Raw genomic sequence first — 21,784 nt, forward strand, 5'->3', positions numbered from 1 at the left:
ATCTTGTCTTTGTATGTCAATTTCATTGTTTTGTAAGGTCAATCCTAACAAAATCTTGTTTTTCTTTCATTTTGAGTCTTAGATTGGTCGTCGCGATTTTTTAATCAATGTCAAAGTTAATGCGTGTTTTCCATCTTATTTCATAATATTAAAAATTGACATCACCATTATATGTTTGTGTTTTATTATTGAGCAAAAGTCAGCTATGGTACAGTATAGACTAAGATTGGAGCTATTCATCAACAAACAAAAACAAAGTAGTGAACATTCGTTTGATGTAGTAAATTGGGATGGTAATAATATTTTTTTGCAGTCTTGGTCACATGTGCACGAGCTCCTTTGCCAGATGAGCTCTTCCGCTTTCAATCCAAGAGCCATTCAAGCAACATTTGAGAAAAGATGTGTTTTCTTGATAATCCCAAGGTTTGATGGTAGAAAAAGAGACCGTCCCCTCTTCCAGTACCTATCCGGGTTTAACCTCCTCACCCTTATAGGCTACGCGCATGCGTAAAAAACCCTTGAATGTCTCGTGCTTTCGAAGTCTTCGTGTACGATCGCCGGAGCTCGAATGGAGCTCGAAAAGCGATCCAGCTCGATCGCGACACTCGCTACGAGGAGTTTCGGCGGCGCGTCGACCAGGCAAGTGGCGCGTAAGCTCGATTTGCTCGTCGATCGCGATAATCCGCGATTTTAGGCGTTCGACGTCGCCAAGACGAAGAAAATCGTCGTGACAAACACAAGTCGGCAGGAAATCGCCGACGGATCGAGCTATGGTAAGAAATCGCGACGAAAAACTCGACGCGACATCGTCTCATTTTTTTCGCAGGCGATCTCGTAAAACCGAACGTAACCCTCTACGTCCTCAACGCGAAGGATGACGTCCTCGTCGCGCCGACCGATGAACGAATCGACTTCACGCCCCACTACGACACGCTCGTCAAAAGCGGAATCTACGAATATTACGCGATCGAAGGACACAGTCCTGCACGTGAGTTTCTCTCACATACGTCACTCGGGGGGTGGGAGGGGGAGGGGTCTGATTTCGCGTGCTTTTTTCTTAGCGTACGCATTCGCTGAGCTTATTGATAACGCGCTTGCCGCGACGGCGGACAATAAAGGATTGAGAAATATCGAATTGCTTTTGGTGAAGATTTTGTAGGAATTTCGAATTTGGGAGTAATTGTTTTCTCGTTTTAAGCATTTTCGTGATTCTCCGTTTGTCTGCGTCCTCGACAACGGTCGAGGAATGACGTCGAGACAACTTAATTATTGGGCTATTTATCGTCTATCAAAATTCCATCAAAGCAAAGAAGGGTGAGAAATATTTATTATTATTTCTATATGTGTACGTGTAGACGTTTCCTCAGTCCTGGCGCTCTGAATTCGTCGTTTTCCCAGCAACCGGTCGCTCGGTCGCTAAACAGCGACATTTCGTATTTCGGAGTCGGCGGAAAACAAGCGATTTTCTTCTTGGGAAACGCCTGTCGCGTGAGTGCAACAAAGTAACCACAAAAATCAATATTATTTAAAAATAATTAATTAGATGGTGACGAAGACGCGTCACTGTGGCGACGTCCACGAGCTTTCGATTTCGCAACAGGAATTCAAACGACGAGAATCGGAACATCAGAGCATATACGAGAATGACATTCTAAATAGACAGGTATGTACTAATTATTATTTATTAAAATTATTTATTTATTTATTTTGGTAGCCTGGCGATTTTTCTCATCTATCCAAGTCGAATTCCTTCCTGCAGAAACTCGTTGAAAATGAGAAGGGAAAAGAACATTTCACTTCCGTCATAATTTCCGGGATTTCAAGCGAAACGGTCGAATATCTCACTGAGAATTTCAAATCGTGGACAAACCAATTAGCGTGCGCACAGAAGGGGATTGTACCTTCCCTTCCAATATCGAAATCCCTAGGCACACGTATCATTACTACCTACATGGCCCGGATGGGAACGTTGCACCGGAGAAACAACAAGCAGTTGCTCGAATTGTCAATAAATTCAAAAATATTAACATCACTGTGAGCTTCGATAATTTTAATTCTATTTATTAGTAATTTTTGTAGGTTCGCATGGAGTACGGCAAGACGGTGAAGACGTTGTGTTTGCGTGACGTCGACGACGATTTGCAAACTCGCATTGTTCGATCCGCGAAATCCACGTTCGAATTCAAAATTGAATTTCAAAAGTCGTCTAAGGTAAGAGTCCCTCTCTAGGGAGGGGGGGGGGGGGGGGGGGGGATATTCCAAGGTTGGGATCGAGAGAGATATAAAACGCTTTAGGAAGTAGAGGGAATAATTCGCTATCATCCTTTTGAGTACAATCAGGAAACGCTTCCAAAGAGTGAGCCTATTAATAAGATATAGATTATTTCTTAATTATTTTTTTTTTGTATTTTTAGGCCGGGAAGATTCGGATGACGAAGACGACGAAATGGAACCCTCTTCAGTGCGAGCTCGTAATCACATCATTTTTGAATGCTTTTGGAATGGACGATTGATTCCCTATACAAAAATACCAAGGTAACTTCCGGGAAGGAATCCACTTTCTCTTTATATATATATTATTTCTTTTTCAGTTTTGAGTTTTATGAGCGAGGAAAACGTTCCGACGCTTTGCCGGACGAATGCTACAGGCGGTGGGAATTTAATTAATTAATTAATTAATTAATTAATTAATCTTATTTAATTTTTTTTCTTGAAATTGTTTGTTTTCGTTTTTGGATGCAGCCTTTCCGGTGCTCTATTCACTGGAGATGCGTTTCACGTTAGCACTAACAAACTCACGTTCATCGACCTTCACGAGAAGATGAAGGAAGATGACGTTCTTTTTACGGTGACGCGAGTTGACGGCAAAGTGAGCGTTCTTTTTTCTTCCCTGCGCACGCGCGCGCGCGTTCATTGTGATTTTTAATCTATTTTTTTTATTAATTTAGGATTGTGGCAATCGTGCGCGCGAGTTGAAGAAAACGTTTAACGCTTGGTTAAAGGAGTGCCACGAGAAACACGACAAGCAAGTGCAGTTTCTCGACTTGATTCAAAATGACGTGCGACGAGAGAAAGTCGAAATCAAGAAGTATCGTTATCCGTGGAGCTCCTACGAAAAGATACGATTGGGAACGATCACACTCAAGAAAGGGACTCTGGTAAGAAAAACCCTCACAAGTTCTCATTAGATAAAATGTCCAGCAGGAAAATAGATAAATAGATAAAAAGCCAGGACTCTTTTAAAGAGTGTACAGCTTAAATGGAATGTTTGCTTTAGAGTATAGCATTCCGGGTACTGTAGTATTCAAGAGAGTGCCCTATGTTTTTAAGACGCCCAAAAGCTCTCTATTTGCGTGAGTACGGTACCCATAATAAAGTAGACACGTGAAGTTGGAAGATTGGATAGAAGTTTCTGGTTATGTCTATATCGGGGTTCTGCCCACATGGGTCGGCCCCATCCCCCACTCGTCTATCGCCGACTCATACTTACTACTAAAACGTTATGAAAGCCCGTAGCTTGCAATAATTACAGCCGGATACATCGTCCAAAACAAAATTAAGGCCCTACGAATTAAGTTTCCTTACTCCTACAGCTTTCTGTAGGGGTGGACTGTTTAAGTTTCGTTACCCCTACCGCTTTCTGTAGGAATAGACTGTTTAGTTTCGTTACCTATACAGCTTTCTGTATAGGTAGATTCTTTACCTATACAGCTTTCTGTATAGGCAGATTCTTTGGTTTCGTTACCTGTACAGCTTTCTGTATAGGTAGATTCTTATTGGTTTCGTTTACCTTTAAAATTGTGTATTATGTCTATCCTTCCAGACCTTCCCAAACTGAAAAAATTCTCGGCAGAACCCTGCTATATACCTATTATATATGATAGAGAAAGAGAAAGACGTCGTAAATCTTTAGATATCTAGGACTTTGTTATTGTTCTAGATGAGGACGTGTCACACGAATCCCGTCGTTTTGGGTCGAGTTGAGAAATTCTGGCTTTTTGGCTCGCACGACGGACCGACGTACGCTCACACGGGCGAAGTCGAGTTGATCCAGGTTGGAAAATTCAGTTCCTTTTAATTAAAGAGAAAAAAAAACGACGATTGACGTGTTGCTAAGGAACCGGCGTCGGTTTTCAGCAACATAACGAAAACCTTCTCAATTCGAAAAATCGACCGATCTCTAATCGGAAAAGCCATCGAAAAATTAATAAACGAAGAAGAGAAAAAGTAAATTTTTCACTCGCATCCGGGGGAGAAAAAATCGAATTTTCGCGTAGACTTCCCAAGTGCTTTGACGTGACATTTCCGCGCGGCAACGAATTGAAAAGCGGCGCAGAACTCGTCGCCGGTTTGACGGTGGGCGACATGCACGTTCAAATCATGAACGGACTTGGCTCGCCGATCGACGTGATGCCGGTAACGAAACGAAAGTTGTCAGTCGAACGAAAATTGACGTGCGAAAGCAAAGTGATGTTCTCCCACGTGGCTCAGCTCACGAGATGGAGCTACTTGTTCACACCTATAAGTAGGATAAGGAGTATGTATATATTTGTTTATTTTCATATGTTTTTTAGATGATCTTAAGTTGCCTGGGCAGTACGTTCTCTCTCTCAAAGCGACGATGGATCCTCCGGCTAAAATCGTTCTTCCTATTCACACAATTAAGTTCACTGTTGTTGGTGAGTAATCATAGTCCCTAGTTAGATAAAGCCTTATATTTTGGTTTTAGAGGGTCCTCCGTCTAGTTTTCAAATCAAGAATTTAAGCGGGCCCTTTCGCATTGGGGAACCCTTTACGGTACTTTTAGTCTACGTATCGTTTTTCTCCTCCCTTCTAAGTGTCCCCAGATTAAGTTGGGTTTCTTCGACGAGTCCAAGAATCTCTGTTGTCCGCCTCCCGACATTTTGCCGGTTATTTCGGCGGAAGGACTGACGCTATCCTTCTGCAAATCCGGCGTCATTCCAAAATTGAAACTTTTCTCCATCGCCAGCGTCGTTGCGAAGGGGAGAGTCAGCACGAGCACAGGCGACGTAAAAACGACCTCATTTCTTTTGAATAAATCAAAAATTCGGTATTTTTTCTTTTATCAGTTATTTGACCTAAGTGTTTCCGTGGAAGGATTCGGTTCTTGTGTCAAGAAAATTCGCTTTTTGCCGGGTAAGGGTACTCAAAAAAAGGGGTGCCGGGTTTTGGCGGGGTTTTGTCTAATTAATCTCAAGGTATTCCCGCGTCGATTTTTGTTCCCAACGGCGATATAACAATCGAGAACGGCACCCGAATTAGCGTCGAGGTCGAGGTAAGAGACGTCGGTGGAAATGTGACGTCACAACCGGGACTAAACGTCGTCTGCGAAGTAAATCAAGAGAAAATAATATAGAGGAATATTCAATAATCGTGCTTAGTTGTCTGGCGCTTCTTCATTGCCAAAATACACGGCTTATTGCAGCAGAACGGGAAAGGCGATTCTGACGGGCAAACCGGTCTACGTGAAGAACATTTCCAATCGTTTACTAGCGAAATTCACCGCTCCGGTAACCGTGGTTGGCGTTCTTGTCGCGAAAAGAGTACAAATCGATTTCTTTTAGGGTTTCAAACGCCTCACCGCCGTCACGAGAAACGTGAAACTGACGCAGAGTTCTCTACCGTCGGTTATCGACGTCAAGTGGCATAAAGCAGATGAGAGTGTCGTTCGGATTGAGCACGAAAGCGAGATTGCCGTCGCGTGTGGTAGCCTAATCAGCAATTTGAGTAAAATCTTATATTATTATGCATACAAGGACTCCAAAAGAGTTTTTTCTCTTTTTAGGATTCGCCGTTTTTGACGAAGCCGGACGAGAGTTGAGTTTATCCGACGCTTCGTCGAAAGTGAAAGTGAATTGGACGAATCGATTGGACGCGGCGGACGTTCGGAAGGGTTTCCTCCCTTCGATTCCGGTACGAAAACCGCTGGGTCGAATTTTAGGGCCCTGAGATTTTTTCTTTCGTTAGGTTCCTCAGTCCGTTGCCGAATCCAAGTACTGCGAAGTGTCTCTTACGGGCGTGAGTATTGACTGCAATTGCGCCTTCGTTGTGCAGTGAGTTTTTTAACTAAATTTACTTTTGAGGCGGGGGACTTCAGAGTTTTTTTCTTTAGGCCCGTTGCCGGGGAAGTGGTGCGGCTCGTCTGTTCGCCGAATCGGGAGAACATTCCGCTTACGTGCGCGGAGGAGTTCTGCGTGCAAGTCTACGGTGCTGACCAGTTTGGAAATAAATTACCAAAGGTAACAAATCAAGAGGAAAAAGTCGGCCTCATACAGGGTTTTGTTTCCTTGGAGTTGCCTTCTTTATTGGCCACTGGGTTGACTGTTAAGGGAGCTGACTTGCAAGAGGACTGCGTGGAAACGAAGGCAGAGTCGACAAAAGCAAATATAGAAAACTCCACATTCCTTTTTTGTTTTCTTATTAGAAAGATCACGTACTCGTGAACGGGTTTCTCTTCAAGACGAACAAGTTGGGAGTGACGCAATTGCGCTTTCATTGCGCTACGATGGCAGCAAATCTCTCAGTCAATGTAAGAAACAACACTAGGGGGAAAAAAGAGGGGTCTATTTTAAGTTTTCAAAGATCGTTGCTGGTCCTCCGACGACCATCAAGTTTCTTCACTATACAAACGAAGTAATTAAATATTTAATAATCTATGTATTTAATTCTGTGTTGATAGGTCGTTACTGTGTACAATAACACCGCTCTTCCGTCGCCGCTCGTCGTCCAGCTCTGCGACACTTCCGGCAATCCGGCCGAAATAGCTGGCGTTCCCATATCGCTCGGACGAACGAAAGGCTTCAACGTAAGGAAACGTGGCTATATAGGAGAAAAAAATCATGATTCTCTGACGTCATACGCTCGCAGCTTCTTCCGCAGACGCAGGGCGAACGAACGAACGATTTGGGACAAGTGGATTTCGGCATTCTTATCGCAAGCTGCGACGAGTGAGCGAATTTTCTTTTATGACGTCACTTGATATAAGGCTTTTGTTTTGTTTGTTTGTTTTTTTCTTTGCACAGGTTGGGCAGCTTTAATGTGACCCCGCGAGCGTGTCTCGCGCCGAGAGACGAAACGAACGATAAAGGCGATAAGGACGAAAGGAAGAGTATTATATATGGAAGCAGTCTAATGATAAGGCGAGTGTCTATTCGAAGTGTAGAGTTGTTAGAGGGGGGGGGACAATATCTAGTTTAGAATTCAGCCGAATTCATCGGTTCCCGCCAAAATCGCTGTGGCGTTTTTGAGTCAACAGCAATGCATTGCCGGCACCACAATGCCGGGTACGTGTTTGGTGTAGTAGCAGTACAAATAAGGCGAAAATCTTCATTTTTTCAGATGTTGAGGTTCAGATTCAAGCTGAGGACAGTAGCGTTATAAAGGACGTTCTTCTACCGCACATTGCTATGGGAATCAAGGATGAATCGCTGGAGGCGACAGTCGAAAACGTGCTTAATAGATATCAATTCTAATAAACAATTTATTATTATTATTATTATTAGCTTAAAGTCGTCTCGCCTCCCGTGGCGGACGACTCCGGACGAACACGCGGAAGCTGTTACTTCCGGTATCTCTTTTCTATATCTTATCTCGGCATTGAAACGTTTTTCTTTGCAGGAATCACGAGGCCCCGCAAAAGGCAGCTAACTACACTGTCTTGGTCAACTACGATAGCGGTCACACGCGATTAATTAGTAGTCCGGTAAGAAGAAAACTTTCCTATTGTTTTGACGTCGATATTTATTTCCTTATAGTTCCGGGTTACCGTTCTACCGGCGAACCCGGAAAAACTTGTACCCATGGTTACGCCTGCCATGGCAACCGTAACCAATCAGAGTCCGGTTCGAAGTCGAACGTTAGTCAATGATTTGTCTCTTTGTCTCGAGGTAGAAATCATTTAGAGAGAGGGGTGGAGGGGGGGGGGGGGGGGGGGGGGGGGATCCTTTTGAAGGAATCTTTTTTTGAGGATGCGTTTGGTAATGTAACGCGCAGCGTTTCGGGGTCCGTCACGGCGACTATTCTACCGGATAAGGACGAGAATCCGACGCCGATTCTCGACGCCGGAACGATGACGACGTTTGACTTCGAAAACGGCGAGTGTCACGTCAAGCGATTGCTCATCGCCGAAGGATCACCGGGAAAGAGCGGACAGAGCTACGTGCTTCGTTTCGAAGCCGTCGTATCGGATACAGAGTCGCAAGTGGCGCCGTACGACATCGACTTTTTATTTTGTGACGGTAAGGAATAGGAATAGGAGTCGGAGTAGGAATGGATAAGCATATACACATAGATTCTATTAGACACGCAATGTAGTGTTTTTTGAATAACTATGGACACGCAGACATAGACTATGTTCCTATAGATGTGGGCAAAAGGAGGGACTTCGCTCAGTTGGCGAAGCGTAGGGACGAAGTTCTTAGGACGGCGTCCGAGAGGCGAAGAACTCTTGAGGCGACGGAGAAACTTGTGTCAGACCTCCAAGGCGAGGGGGAAAGGGGAAGAAAAACGGCTCTTTAAAAAACTTGATTTCTATTTTAGGAAAAATAACTAAAGGCGATGCGAATGTTTTGAAGCTCAGACAGCAATTGAAACAGAGTGGGGCTAGTGACGAACAGTTGGAAAATGTATAGGCGTTTCCTTTGCTTTCGCAGAGTCTAACTCGTTCTTTTCTCTTTCTAGTTGGAATCTATTGATAAATTCGCGTCTGAGTGTCAACAGCGAAAGAAGAAAATTCAATGTCGACCAAGACGAAATTGCCTTTTGGAAAATCCCCCGTTCGAACCGGAAGTTGTGGGAAAGGTGATCGCGGGGCTGACCCAATAATATTCAGTCGTATTTTTTTCTCCTCTTTGAAGATCGGGCTTTTGGCGAAAGTCGAAGACGACAAAGTAGCGTCAGCTCTGTCTTGGTACATGTCGTCCGATATGGACTGCATTGTGACGACAACAACAGCAAAAGTCACAGAGAAAAAAACTGAATAAATAAATAAATAAAAATATAATTCTATTGCAGGCGAAAGAGATAGTCCGCAAGAGCGGCGGAGCTCAGCAAGTTCTCCCACTCGACGGGATTTTTCAAAAGGGTTTACCTGATTGGAGAAAGTAAGCTCCTTTGGTCTCCTACCTATTTGAAACGTTTACTCACGTCATTCTAGACCGCTGCCTCACCAGAGAGCTCAACTCCAAAAAGTTCCTGGTAATCCAGTGTACGCAAGAAGTCTTCTCATTCTTCCGGACGATCAGGAGAAAAGAGAGAGAGCCAAAAAGGGTGAGATTTCTTTATAGTAGTAGTAGAGAAACTCGATTTTTTCCTCTCCTTAGTCTTCGGACTGCTATTGGGTGATACTCTCATTCTCGATGATCTCGATTCGGCGACGACGTATCGCCAGATGGTCGTCAAACACGTGTCCTGTCCGACTATTCTCACGCGGACGGGCGAGAGAGTTCGCAGTCAAGGTATGGTAGCGGGGGGCCGGGGAGGGAACAAAGTATTGGAGATATAGATTTTTTTCATTAAGGAACTTTCGGGGGTGCGCAGAATCGAGCGCGGCCGAGCATGATGAGAGGGATCATGTTTTCCGCTCCTGAACCGCCAGAATTGGCTAACATTCATCGCGTATTAGGTTCGTGGGGTCCGCGAGGGTGTGCGCCTCGAAGTCAGGGGAGTATCCCTTCTAGAATTGCTCCAAGGCTTTCGACAGGCGAATTATCGTCTCAATGAAACGAGAAGAGAGCTTCGCGTAATTAATTCCCTAATGATTGATGTTGTAGTGACAACGTTTCGTTTAGTCGCATCAAGAAACATTGGACGGTGACACTATGCGAGAAACGCGTCGTCAGTTGAGGGAAGCCGAGACTCAATTGCGGGACGTTGAACGCCAGCTTGCAATGCATCGTCGGAGACGGAGGCCGGGCGGGAATGCGGACGAGCCCCAAGCGAAAATGCCGCGTCTCGGCGCAGAAGAATTCAGTTAAATTCCGGTAATCGCAAAAGACATCAGATAATGATGACGTCATATCACGCCAAACGCGCTCGTAAGTAATGAAACGTGTGTTTTTGTCGTTTGCGTGTTTGCTCGGTAAATGATGTTCAATAAAGTTAATTAAATCTGGCGCTAATGTCCCGGATGTTCAGCATAAAAACGAACGTAGTTTCCCCTCTCCTCCATTCACCCCCTCGCCCCAAATGGGAGGCAAGGCCAGGTGGGCACCTGCTGTGAGTCAAAGGACTCGTGGGGTCACTCCATACTCCCCCGCGGAGGGTGAGCCCGTTTAACCTCCTGGCTCCGAGCCTTGGACTGTGAAAGTGGCAGCTGGGATGTCAGTCCACTCACAGGTGCAATTCCAAGGGGCGTCACTGATTTACCCGCCAGTGCTCCGCCTTACGCGGGGAGGCAACTCTATAGCCTCTGCAGAGGTATGGCCTATTTATCGCTCTTGGCCACAGAGGGATGGCTGCGTCTGCCTCGTCGGATTGGAGGAACAACTACACGGTAAAACAATTGACAAAGGGGAAAACAAAGAAAAGTACCTGGCGTCCGCCAAAGTCTCGAGCAGATAAAACAACAAAAGGCCTGTTTTTCGCTCTTGGCCACAGAGGAATGGCTGGCTGGCCTCAAATATAAGGTCTATGAGTAATTTTATAAGTAATTTTATAAGAAATTGAAAATTACAAAAAAGAGACTATGAGTAAATTAACTACAAATAATTTGTAGGACAATTACTCTCAAAGTCTATGAGAAATTGTATTAGAAATAGAAATTACTCACAGGGTCCATGAGTAAATTCACTACTAATAAATTCAGACAATGACTCACAGGGCCATAGAGTAATTTCACAACTGATAAATTTAAAAACAATTACTCACAGGGTCCACGAGTAATTGTATTAGAAATAGAAAATTACTAACCGGGTCCATGAGTAATTTCACTACTAATAATTTCAAAGACACTTATCTATGTTTCGATTCCCCGTGAATCATCTCTTTTGTGCGCTCTCCTCCAATCATCCCTTCAAAACTCCTCCTCCTCCTCCTCCTCTTCTTCTTCCCTTGTCCGTTCGTTCGCTCGTTCGTCCGTCCATTCGTACGACGAGCTATACCGACAACAAACACGTCATGATACGTTCCGCTCGCTTCTCGAGCGTTCAAAAGGGACCAATGAGCCAATATTTGAACGTACCATTTGTCAGATGTGATGGCCGCACGCCCGGAGGATACACCGTCGCGGCCCCCAGGGCCCGCTTGATACAAGGGAACATACATCTAAATAAAAATTATAAAAAATTGGTTGCCTTAGAAACCAAACTTTGGCTACCAACAACTCCAGGGTCAGAGAGACCACATATTGAATCTTAGCTCGATCGGAACAGGGGAAGGAACTTTGCGAACAATGCAAACATGCACCATAGCCAAAAAAGTTTTTGGGTTGGAATTTCAACCAAAATTTTGGCCGATGGCCACCAAACCTTTTCGTCTCCTACATACTACCTAATAGAATTCCGCTCCACGAAAAAACGGGGAGAATTCCATCACGGGACGGAGAAAATCGAAAAACATTTTCGAATTTTCTCATTCGCGACGAAATACATTTAAATGCGTGCCGTTTCGACACGAAACATCGCACGGCGACCGGACCAAGACCCATCGAATCGTCATTAACGACTCTACAAGATTGGTTGAGAGCCGTGTCGAAATACGCAAATTTTCGACATGAAAACGTGTCGAACATACAAATAGGCCTACTTGCGTGCGCGGAAACAACCCCACCTTTACGACGCCGCCGCGCCGCTACGGCGCGACGTAGGGCGACGAACGATACTTCGATCGAAAGCCCATATCATCTAGTTTTCGATTGGCCGTTTGTCAACGGCGTACGACACGCCGTTTGACGCACAGCGAGCGCGAAATAAAAGGGCCACGCCCCCTTTTCGAGCATAGAAAAACGTCGTAAATGGCTCAGAAAACGAAACGGAACGTAGCGAAACGTTTCAAAACATTGCGCAAACATTGTTTCGCATCGAATCGAAATGATCCGATCGAATTTCGAGGTGCGCGTCACACATTGGCGACGCGACGCCGCGATTTCGGCCGTTTCGCGCTATCGCCAAGGCTCTAAACTACCTAATAAGTACTTACCTATTCATTTTTTCGACGTCGCCCGAGCTTCGGAAACGTTGCATTCGAGCCAAATCAGAGCTAAGCCAAATCCAATTCATTCACGAAATGAGCAAAGCGCGCTATCATACGCACGTGATTCGGCTGGAGTACAATACTGAAGTAAAAACAATTATTAAAAATCAAAATTTCGCACTATTTACAATCTATAATAGTGCGGGAAGGATTTGAAAAGCATTTCCGAACAAAATAGAAAAATCTTTCGCGTCAAATGAGCCGAAATTCCACACAGTGGTAGCTCTACACCGTCTGTTCGCTCCAGATATCGACATCGCCTAATCTTTAATTCTCACGTCTTAGATATTAAATTGAGGGACAAATCTTTAATTCGTAGGGCCTAGTTGTTAAATTGAGAACCTAATATTTAATTCTTAGGGCCTAAATATTAAATCACTCTTAATGAAAGCAGAACCTTCACTCGTAGTGCTCATCATCGTCTTTATAAGAGACGGCTGCTGCTGCTGCTGCTGCTGCTGCTGCAGCTGCTGATGCTGCTAGTGCTGCTGCTTCCGGTGTTGCTGCTGCTTCCGGTGCTGCTGCTGCTTCCGGTGCTGCTGCTGGTGCTAGTGACGCTGCTGCTGCTGCTGCTAGTGCTGCTGCTGCTGCTTCCGGTTCTGCTGCTGCTGCTAGTGCTGCTGCTTCCGGTGCTGCTGCTGCTTCCGGTGCTGCTGCTGCTGCTTCTGGTGCTGCTTCTGGTGCTGCTGCTTCTGCTGATGTTGCAGGGGGCTGCTGCTGCTGCTGCTTCTGCCGCTAGTGCTGCTGCAGCCGCTGCTGTTTCTGCTGCTGCCAGTGCTGCTGCTTCCGGTGCTGCTGCTAGTTCCGGTGCTGCTGCTAGTTCTGCTGCTGCTGCCGGCCTGTGCTGCAGTGGGCTGCTGCTGCTGCTGCTGCTGCTGCTAGTGCTGCTGCTTCCGGTGCTGCTGCTGCTGCTGCTGCTGGGTCTGCAAGGAGCTGCTGCTGCTGCTGCTGCTGCTGCTGCTGCTGCTGCTGCTGCTGCTGCTGCTGCTGCTGCTGCTGCTGCTGCTGCTGCTGCTGCTGCTGCTGCTGCTGCTGCTGCTGCTGCTGCTGCTGCTGCTGCTGCTGCTGCTGCTGCTGCTGCTGCTGCTGCTGCTGCTGCTGCTGCTGCTGCTGCTGCTGCTGCTGCTGCTGCTGCTGCTGCTGCTGCTGCTGCTGCTGCTGCTGCTGCTGCTGCTGCTGCTGCTGCTGCTGCTGCTGCTGCTGCTGCTGCTGCTGCTGCTGCTGCTGCTGCTGCTGCTGCTGCTGCTGCTGCTGCTGCTGCTGCTGCTGCTGCTGCTGCTGCTGCTGCTGCTGCTGCTGCTGCTGCTGCTGCTGCTGCTGCTGGTGATGATTTTACTACCTAGCTACCTAGCTACCTAGCTACCTAGTTACCTAGCTACCTAGTTACCTAGCTACCAGACTATTTAGACCTACTTAATTTAATTACTTATTTTTTATTAATCTATTGATCTCTACCTTAAAAAGGTGATCGTTGAAAAACCGTCGTTGCGTCGTCGTCCTTGGGGCTGTCCTTTCGTCCCGTCGTCTCGTCGTCTCGTCGTCTCGTCGTCCCGTCGTCCCGTCGTCTTTTCGTCCCGTCCCTGCATAGAGTACCTATAAACTCAAAAAAAAGAACGAGCCAGAGGAATACTGAGCGCTACATACAGTACCTTTGCGAATGCCGGCTTCGTCCCGTCTTCTTCATCCTGCTTGAGGCCTCCTAAAGCTCAAAGAAAAACAAGCAAGGGAAACTGTAAACGATCCATACAGATACCTGTAATAATATTTCTTCGTCTGCATCATCTTCGTCCACGTCTTTTTCGTCCCTTCTACTTCATCTGCCTTCAGCACCTAAAACTGAAACAAAAGCAAGCAGGAGAAAATATAAGCTACCCATACAGATACCTCTGTCAATTCTTCGTCGACGTCATCTTCGTCTCCATCATCTTTGTCCCTTCTTCTTCATCCCTAAAGCTCAAAGAAAAACCAGCAAGAGAAACACAAAACGATCCATACAGATACCTCAGCAATATCTTCGTCAACATCTCTTTCGTTTACATCTACTTCGTCCCTTCGTCCTTGACAACCTAAATCTCAAAAAAAAGGAAGCAAAAGAAAAACTAAGCAATCCATACAGATACCTTTGCAATTTCTTCGTCGACATCGTCTTCATCACTTCTACTTCGTCTACTTCTACTTCGTCCCTTCGTCCTTGACAACCTAAATCTCAAAGAAAAGAAAGCAAAAGAAAAACTAAGCAATCCATACAGATACCTTTGCAATTTCTTCGTCGACATCGTCTTCATCACTTCTACTTCGTCTACTTCCACTTCGTCCCTTCGTCCTTGACAACCTAAATCTCAAAGAAAAGAAAGCAAAAGAGAAACTACGTAATCCATACAGATACCTCAGGACTTCCTTCGTCGACATCATCTTCGTCGACTTCGTTTTCGTCTACATCATCTTTATCATCCTGACGCACCTAAAACTCAAACGAAAGCAAGCAAGGGAAAAAATAATCAACCCATGCAGACACCTGTGCCATTTCTTCGTCAACGTCATCTTCGTCTCCATCATCTTCGTCTCCATCGTCTTCGTCCCTCTTCTTCATCCCTGCGTCTTTGAAAACCTAAATCTCAAAGAAAGAAAGCAAAAGAAAAAATGAGCAATCCATACAGATACCTCTTGCATTTTTTCGTCCACTTCCTTTTCGTCTTCGTCCTCTTCATGTCAGCATTATCTATTCAAAAAAGCCAGCAAGTGAAAAAGGAAGCACTACATACAGATACCTCAATCTTCGTCCCTCACTTACGTCAACGTCGTTCCCTTGCCTTCCCGTCTTGCATCCGTCCTAAATCTAAAAAAAAAGAAAACAAACGAAAACGCAAGGAAAACATACAGGTACCGTATAAGACGTCTTCAATTGGCGTAGCACAATCCTGTCCGCACCTAGGCACCCTAAAGAAAGAAGCAGTACGGAAAAAGACGATCGACTAATACAGAAACCTTTAATTGAGTGTCGTCTTCCGTTGAGGCGACGATCTTCATCAGGACGCCTGCAAGATAAATAAAATTAGTCAAAAATTATAGAAAAATACTAATTATCTATTTATCTAATTAATTAATTATTTAATTACCCTATTTAATAATCCTCTACCCTAACTGCCTCTAATTTCCTCTATAGATGGCTAAAATAAGATGATTGACGAGGTGAAGATTAAGTGACGGTGAAGTGTAAGAAGATGACGTGTAAATGATGAAGAAAAATGAAGTGAAAATACAGGAAGAACCTACAATGAAACAAAAGATTAATAAAAAACTAATTATAGAAGGGCAGGTACGTAGGTACACCTAAATCAAACAAGTCTATAAGAAAACGCCAATAAATAAATATAAAGGAGTCATACCACTGGCGTTTGACCACGCCCAGCATTGAAGAAATTCGCCCCATTAATTAATTAATTACGTGGTGAACCTATGCTCAAATAAAAGATAAAGAAAGATGAAAGGAAAACAGGTCCGGAAGTACAGTACACCTAAATAAAACGAAGTCTTTTAATAAAAATAGCAATAAATAAATAAATAAAAAGAGTCATACCACCAGCGTTTGACAACGCCAAGCATTGAAAAATTGGACCGTTCACGATTAAAAATCTATACCTAAGGAAACAAATGTTAGGATCGAGGAAAAATTACCTTCACCTAATCTTTTCAATGTTCCTTGAAAGGGGCCCCACTCACTAAAGCAGCACGATTCCTTTGCGACGTGAGAACAACCGACCAATAACGCTTCAAAGAGTTGTTTACTTTTGAAAGGGCGCCTTCAAAAGTGCTAAAAACAAAAGGAATTAGCGAAAACGTGCATGATACGGCTTCTAGCTGCAACTGCGGACGCAGAAAGCGCAAGCGCGAAACATTTGCCTAAGGAGACAATCGTTAGAGCCTAAACCAATGAGAATTCGCTTCGATTTTTTGAAGTGCCTGGTCGAAAAAAAGGGACCCCTCACTTACGCAAAGTCGTTTTTGCAAGCGAAACAAATCCGAAGAGCTTCGATCGTCCAAAGAACGTCCTTGAAGGCTAAGAAGAGACACTATAGCGAAACGCGAAAGCACACTGCGTCACGCCCCCGCAACACCGCCATCTTCGCGTGTCATGTAGAGTCTTCGTTCGACGAACTGGAGAACAATAGACGACCGGCAGCGACTATCTGAGGAAAACAATCGTTCGGCTTACCATTGACGAAGGAAAGCAGAACGATCGAGCCTCGAAGAAGACTCGTACGACGTAGAAGCGAGTTTTTCCCTTCGCGATCGGGTAGAGGCTGCAATGAGATGTTAAACTAAAGGCAGCAGCGATAAATTTAGCTGGAGCGGGTTTTCCTAGAGCCGTTTCGTCGTCGTGCTGCTCCGGACTATCTTTACGGTAGTTTGACACGTGTCATTGATGTCACGAAAAGTTCCGGACAATCACGTGCTGCACGTTTGGTGCGAAAACATTAGCTGCACGTGAGGTATGCGTTTCAGCGCTTGAAAGGAAAAGACGTACGGCTGATTCTTTGGCATAGCCTAATTGTAAAAGAGAATGCAAATAATTATGATATACCAGATGATTTTACCGTGTTGTTCCTACTAGCTACGATCTCAATCTCCAGTAATTTCACTACAGTCTTTAAGACGACACGACCGCCACATACTGCAGTAAGAGAATGGCTATGTCTCGCAGTTGGCAAAACTTCCAACTCGAGTAGAGTCCACGAGTGCGTGCGTGCTGTAAGTCCAAGTGTCTCTCAGCGAGCTAGCGGCGTCGATTCCCGAATTTAAATCTCCAGTAACGGTCTTGCCTCCAAACAATAATATACGATTAATTGCGTTCGTTGTATTCGGGAATCGTGTGTGAGCTGCCATTGCGTGGTATTTTCTGTAATATGCTGGTTTAATGGCCACGATGTTTTTGGCAGCAGATTGCACCAGACGTTTGCTGCTGCATCATCAGCTGACGTGCCTTTCGTTTCATTTTTTGCAACGATGTCCAATAAAAGAAGAAGAATTTTCATAAAAAAGGACGGCTTTCAGAATTATTTCAATACGTTTTGTTGCCCCTGTAACAGTAATGTCTTAGAACACCTGATCAGCGAGTCTACGTAGGCTTTTCCGATGACGACTTTACCGGGTACATTAAAAGAACTGCCAATAAAACTTGGGGTCAACGCCCGGGCGAAATTCAAGTAAAATATTTTTGACGTATGAAGCTTTGCTTTCTTTCCTTTGAACAGTTTTTGGGTAGAGCGCTGCTTTGAACTCTTTTGCCCTATGCTGATAAAATGCTCTCACACTATTCCGAATACCCTCGACAATGATGGGAAACACGAAGCTCGTATAAAACTTGTGATAGGTAGACAGTCAGAGACAGGATTTTTATTAAGCCACATGGATGTGTGCCCAAGCACGTATACGTGGAAAAATATTGTGCGTGAAACAAAGAGTGGCGACAAACGAAGATTTTCGGTAAATCAGAGCCACACACTAGTAGGATCCGCCAATGGGCGGAGCTAGTGTTGTTCGAAAATAATTCTTCTGTAATATGTTGCCCCAAGAGCTTTGACTTGAAAGTTAAAACATTAACTGGGCTATTGTTGTCGTTCTCAGGTACTGAGTGAGTTTGACTGAACTTGCCTACTTTTCTGATTTTAAGCACAAATACGATTCACATGTTTAGTCGTCTCATATTAGGCTGCATGAGCGTTGAGCGATATCCGATAATAAACCTGAGAATCCCTTAAAGCGGGGTAGCAGTGATTCGCGGGCGGAACAAAGGATCGTCCGGTTTCGTAATGAGTGCAAATTGAATTAATTAATTATCATACAAAATGCTTTGCAAGCAAGTCACTTCCACAGTCAGCTGCTTCGTAGTAGTGATGGCACTAGCCGAGACAAACGAATCTGGAGTGCACGCTTCAACCTATAGCAAGTTTTCGAAGCACTTTCAATTATCTGAAGGCCAGAAATTCCTCGATCACATTCTGCAGCCTCAACGTGGCGATCGCGTTCTCGACTTTGGCTGCGGAACAGGAAACCTAACGCTTCACTTAGCAGAGAAAATCGGGCCAAAAGGTTTCCTCGTAGGAGTCGACCCCGACTTAGAGCGAATCAAAATCGCCCAAAGCCGACTCCAAAGCTACGAGAATGTAAAAATAGTTCATGGTTCAATAGACGAAGCAAAACCGTTTGCACTTTACGATGTTATCAACTCAAACCAAGTGGTACACTGGATACCTCGCGACAACCACGAAGAGTACGTTGGAAAGATCTTTGATTTGCTGAGACCAGGTGGACGTGTCGGCTTCACGACGGGGAATGATCACAAAGGCTTCATACGAGAGCTCTCTGCAAGTCAATATGGAAATTCCTACGAATCGTTTATAGCTGCTACGGGATGGAGTCGTGCTCCGCTTTCCTACTGGGAATCGCTTTTCAGAGACGCCGGCTTCGAAATCGTATACAGCTCGAAAGAGGACAAGAGTGGCGTCTTCCCGGACGAAAGGACATTACTCGATTGGTGGGAAGCGACGACTGTGGGCTACTTCAACGCCGCTATTAAAACGCCGGAGGAACTGCTGAAAAAATACAAATTGAAAAGAGACGGACCGATTCCTGTCTACTCTTCTCTTCTGGACGTTGTGGCTAAGAAACCGAGTTAGAGAACGATAGTTTGTTTTTCAGGGCTCGTGTTGGGGTATCTGATCAAAAAGAAACCCACTCATAGCCTAAATACGAATGAGCATTAAAGATGACGCCGGACATATGCATGGCCTTGGGCTAGTTCATACGTGACGGCTTCGTTCGACCGTCATTGTGTCAGCTGGCGCTGCGTAAAATGAATGATGAATCTACTAATCCGATTACCCTAGGTTTTGCTCCTCCCACTTTCCACCTGCATGAGATCGAACTTGGCCTAGATTGGCTCTTCCGAAGATCTTTCCTAAATCTATGAGTAGTGAACGAAGTCCTCATGCACTCTGATCTCGGTAGAAAAACAGCAGCTGGGTGGAAGCCTGCTGACATGCAGATTGCAGAGCTAATTATAGACAGTGATTCCAAGTCCAAGCTGACGCTCGGTTCTTAGTCGAGAAAGAAGGACAATAGATGTACAGGAAAGACAAGGATGGTAAAAACCACTGTTGCGGATTTGGGCGAGTCACGGCTTCAAAACGAGCTGCAAACAGGCGACGCAGTTGTGACTCTTTCCTCTCGTCAGAGAAGGCCATAACTCACCTGAAGACGGTATTTAAGGTGTTTTCCAGGCACTGAGACAGCACGATCGCGGTCAAAATGCCGGCCGGCGGCTGCAGACTGACATTATTCCCCTTGACTGAACGGCAAGTGTCCCGTATATCGTTGATGCATTCTCGGCTCCGATGCATCACGGATGCATGTTGCTATCTAATCGCTTCAACGCCGTCGTCGTTTATGCGGTCAAGTGAGGGAGAAGGCTCGATCGGCAAGATAATGGTTAGTCCTATAGTAGAACACGCGAGTGTGTTGAACTTCTGATCATTTCCTTTTCAGAAAATGAGCCGTATTCAAATGACAATAAAAACGTCGATCTTCTCAATAGAGATTCGCAATAGGAAGCCGGAAAACCGCTAGAAACGATAGAATAGTGAATAGTCTGGTTTTGTTTGAACGGCGCTCTCTGCTGCAATCCTGAATAGTCGCAGTCTACTTTTTTCCGATTAGAAAGAACGCTCGCCCGTTCGATCAGTCGGTTTGGCCCGTAGAATTGTCCTCTTTACGTTAAAGAACCATCTACTCTATATATGTCTTCTTCGAAGTACGAATGTTTGTCCAAGTCGGCGAAAAAGTCCGATGGAACTGTCACTGAACGAACTAGTGATTGTTTATTCTATCTACCCGAATTTTTTGTAGAGATATTGTCCCCTACAATTACCTTATTCACAACATGCGATCGACGAGAAATTCAGTCTCCTTTAGGCTTTCTCGCTATCACTTCGATCAGGATAGCGCTAGGGTTAATAGGCTCGTCCTTTTTCCACCCATATTTCTTTAGGAGCCTCTCGTAGTCGCCTACCCTGTCTTCAATCACGTGAGCAGCGCTAAAGCAACCAAGGCACGTCGCCTCCCACCACTTCAGAAAAGCTTCGTAATTCGGAAGCAAAAATCCTCTTTCCTCTTCAATGCCATGAACGATTTCGAACCCGGCGTTCTTAAGAAGTTTTTCCCAATCAGACAAAGGGCGCAAAGCCCAACCGACAGCGGTTAGAAAATCGTCGTAGGAATTTTTGTACTGAATCGCCGACACGTCACGAACGTATCCCATTAAGACACGTGCCGTCGTGAATCCGAACTTTCCCCCCGGCTTTAGTTGTCCGTAGATTCCTTTCAAGATTTTCTCTTGTTCTTCCCGGGGAATCCAGTGAATGACATGGTTTGCGATGACGACGTCGTAAGGCGCGAATTTCGCCGTTTCGTCAATTGACCCGCGATGGACTTGGATGTTAGCGTGCGCGTGATCGTTTATTCGACTTTTAGCAATTGCGATTCGATCCTCGTCCGGATCGACTCCAACTACGAAGCCGCTAGAACCGACTCGACGTGCCAAGTCGATGAGCCAATTTCCAGTTCCGCAGCCGAAGTCGAGAACGCGATCACCTGACGCCAGCTTCACAGCGTTGTCGAGGAAATCTGCGCCATGAAATTGCTGAACGTACTGGGAGAAGCGATCGTAGTTGGAAGCGTGAGACGTCATCCTCTAAGTACGGCTGAAGCGAGGCGATCGAGACCTAGCTACCGCGCTCTATAAGGGGGGCGTGGGTGTAGGCCGCGCCCTACAGCAACGCCCTCCCTATCGTACTGTAGAGTATTGACGCTAGTGTTTTAGTTTATTGTCTAAGACACGCCCCTTTCACGATCCTTTTACGTGCCTAGGGAGTCAGCTGGCCCAAAGAGCTGGCCCAAGTAGCGACAGTTTAATTTATAGAAACTTATGAATTAGTAGGGACGTCCGATCACGCTCTCTTGTTCTCTTTTTAGCTACAGTAAAGAAGGCTTTCGTACGTGAACGCCAACTAAACCCTGCTGCTATCTTTACACGACACTTATGCATTTTCTAATTAATTATTTAAGAACAAAGTGTTTGGACAAATCTAATAGAACCGGTAATTGTCTATCTACGAGTTTTCTCTGCAGCAGTGAAAAATTTTATTCATTTTCTGGTGGTGATTCAATGACTGTCTGTGTGATGCTCACTGAGAATGGTTATCATTTCAGTGCAAAGATTGAGGATCTATATACCTAAGAGACATATACTAGGATTAGGGATCTGTAGACGTTTAAATCACGTCTGTACATTCTTAATTAATCGTAGCACATAACTTTTAGGTTCAAATCCCTTAATTAAATACCATCGAGATTTTCTAAAAGTCATGTGCTAGGATTAATTAAGGCTCTATATGTACGTTCAAATATTTGAGAGTCATGTGCTTAGATTGAGGATCTATACAAGTTCAAATACCTATGAGATATGTTTAGGATTAAATTCTGTTATCTAGATTTATTGTTGTGTTCCTCAGTGTGG

The 21,784-nt window shown here is 45.0% G+C and overlaps 3 protein-coding genes and 1 long non-coding RNA gene across 4 annotated transcripts; 2 read left to right on the top strand and 2 right to left on the bottom strand.

Moving 5' to 3' along the window:
- The first annotated feature begins 498 nt into the window (after positions 1-498).
- LOC136198312 (structural maintenance of chromosomes flexible hinge domain-containing protein 1-like) lies at positions 499-10,146 on the top strand. Its single transcript, XM_065988226.1, has 50 exons — positions 499-639; positions 695-773; positions 827-988; positions 1,062-1,144; positions 1,199-1,314; positions 1,368-1,488; positions 1,544-1,663; positions 1,715-1,878; positions 1,929-2,034; positions 2,080-2,211; positions 2,296-2,356; positions 2,415-2,535; positions 2,592-2,651; positions 2,743-2,869; positions 2,949-3,158; positions 3,941-4,054; positions 4,118-4,227; positions 4,278-4,525; positions 4,575-4,679; positions 4,730-4,797; positions 4,848-5,030; positions 5,091-5,157; positions 5,220-5,353; positions 5,403-5,531; positions 5,586-5,748; positions 5,807-5,934; positions 5,989-6,074; positions 6,134-6,260; positions 6,315-6,390; positions 6,444-6,550; positions 6,604-6,654; positions 6,701-6,826; positions 6,889-6,968; positions 7,044-7,160; positions 7,219-7,304; positions 7,360-7,469; positions 7,524-7,588; positions 7,639-7,723; positions 7,776-7,907; positions 7,988-8,258; positions 8,384-8,503; positions 8,560-8,645; positions 8,701-8,820; positions 8,877-8,978; positions 9,034-9,122; positions 9,176-9,288; positions 9,342-9,476; positions 9,539-9,643; positions 9,699-9,760; positions 9,810-10,146. The coding sequence occupies exons 1-50, from the start codon at positions 523-525 to the stop codon at positions 9,993-9,995; spliced, it is 5,865 nt and encodes a 1,954-aa protein (XP_065844298.1). The 5' UTR covers positions 499-522; the 3' UTR covers positions 9,996-10,146.
- LOC136198314 (uncharacterized) lies at positions 8,285-12,243 on the bottom strand. The gene is made up of 3 exons (XR_010672746.1): positions 12,157-12,243; positions 11,201-11,283; positions 8,285-11,114 (listed from the first exon to the last, which is right to left on the bottom strand). It is a non-coding gene; the product is annotated as an uncharacterized lncRNA (long non-coding RNA).
- A 5,861-nt stretch (positions 12,244-18,104) lies between these two features.
- LOC136198621 (aklanonic acid methyltransferase DauC-like) lies at positions 18,105-18,887 on the top strand. The gene has a single exon (XM_065988626.1). The coding sequence runs from the start codon at positions 18,105-18,107 to the stop codon at positions 18,885-18,887; it is 783 nt and encodes a 260-aa protein (XP_065844698.1).
- A 1,280-nt stretch (positions 18,888-20,167) lies between these two features.
- On the bottom strand, positions 20,168-20,956 carry LOC136198622 (demethylmenaquinone methyltransferase-like). Its single transcript, XM_065988627.1, has one exon. It carries the CDS (start codon positions 20,954-20,956, stop codon positions 20,168-20,170), a length of 789 nt encoding a protein of 262 aa, XP_065844699.1.
- Between the last annotated feature and the right edge of the window lie 828 nt (positions 20,957-21,784).

Source organism: Oscarella lobularis, chromosome 19 (genome assembly GCF_947507565.1).
Source record: "Oscarella lobularis chromosome 19, ooOscLobu1.1, whole genome shotgun sequence".
NCBI lineage: Eukaryota > Metazoa > Porifera > Homoscleromorpha > Homosclerophorida > Oscarellidae > Oscarella > Oscarella lobularis.

What these genes read in the sequence shown, in the direction of transcription:
- LOC136198312 (XM_065988226.1), top strand. Translation starts at nt 523, where the DNA reads ATGTCTCGTGCTTTCGAAGTCTTCGTGTACGATCGCCGGAGCTCGAAT. An exon ending in TCAAAAATATTAACATCACT is followed by an intron (nt 2,035 to 2,079) that starts GTGAGCTTCGAT and finishes TAATTTTTGTAG; the next exon opens with GTTCGCATGGAGTACGGCAA. An exon ending in AAACGAGAAGAGAGCTTCGC is followed by an intron (nt 9,761 to 9,809) that starts GTAATTAATTCC and finishes CGTTTCGTTTAG; the next exon opens with TCGCATCAAGAAACATTGGA.
- LOC136198621 (XM_065988626.1), top strand. Translation starts at nt 18,105, where the DNA reads ATGGCACTAGCCGAGACAAACGAATCTGGAGTGCACGCTTCAACCTAT.
- LOC136198622 (XM_065988627.1), bottom strand. Translation starts at nt 20,956, where the DNA reads ATGACGTCTCACGCTTCCAACTACGATCGCTTCTCCCAGTACGTTCAG.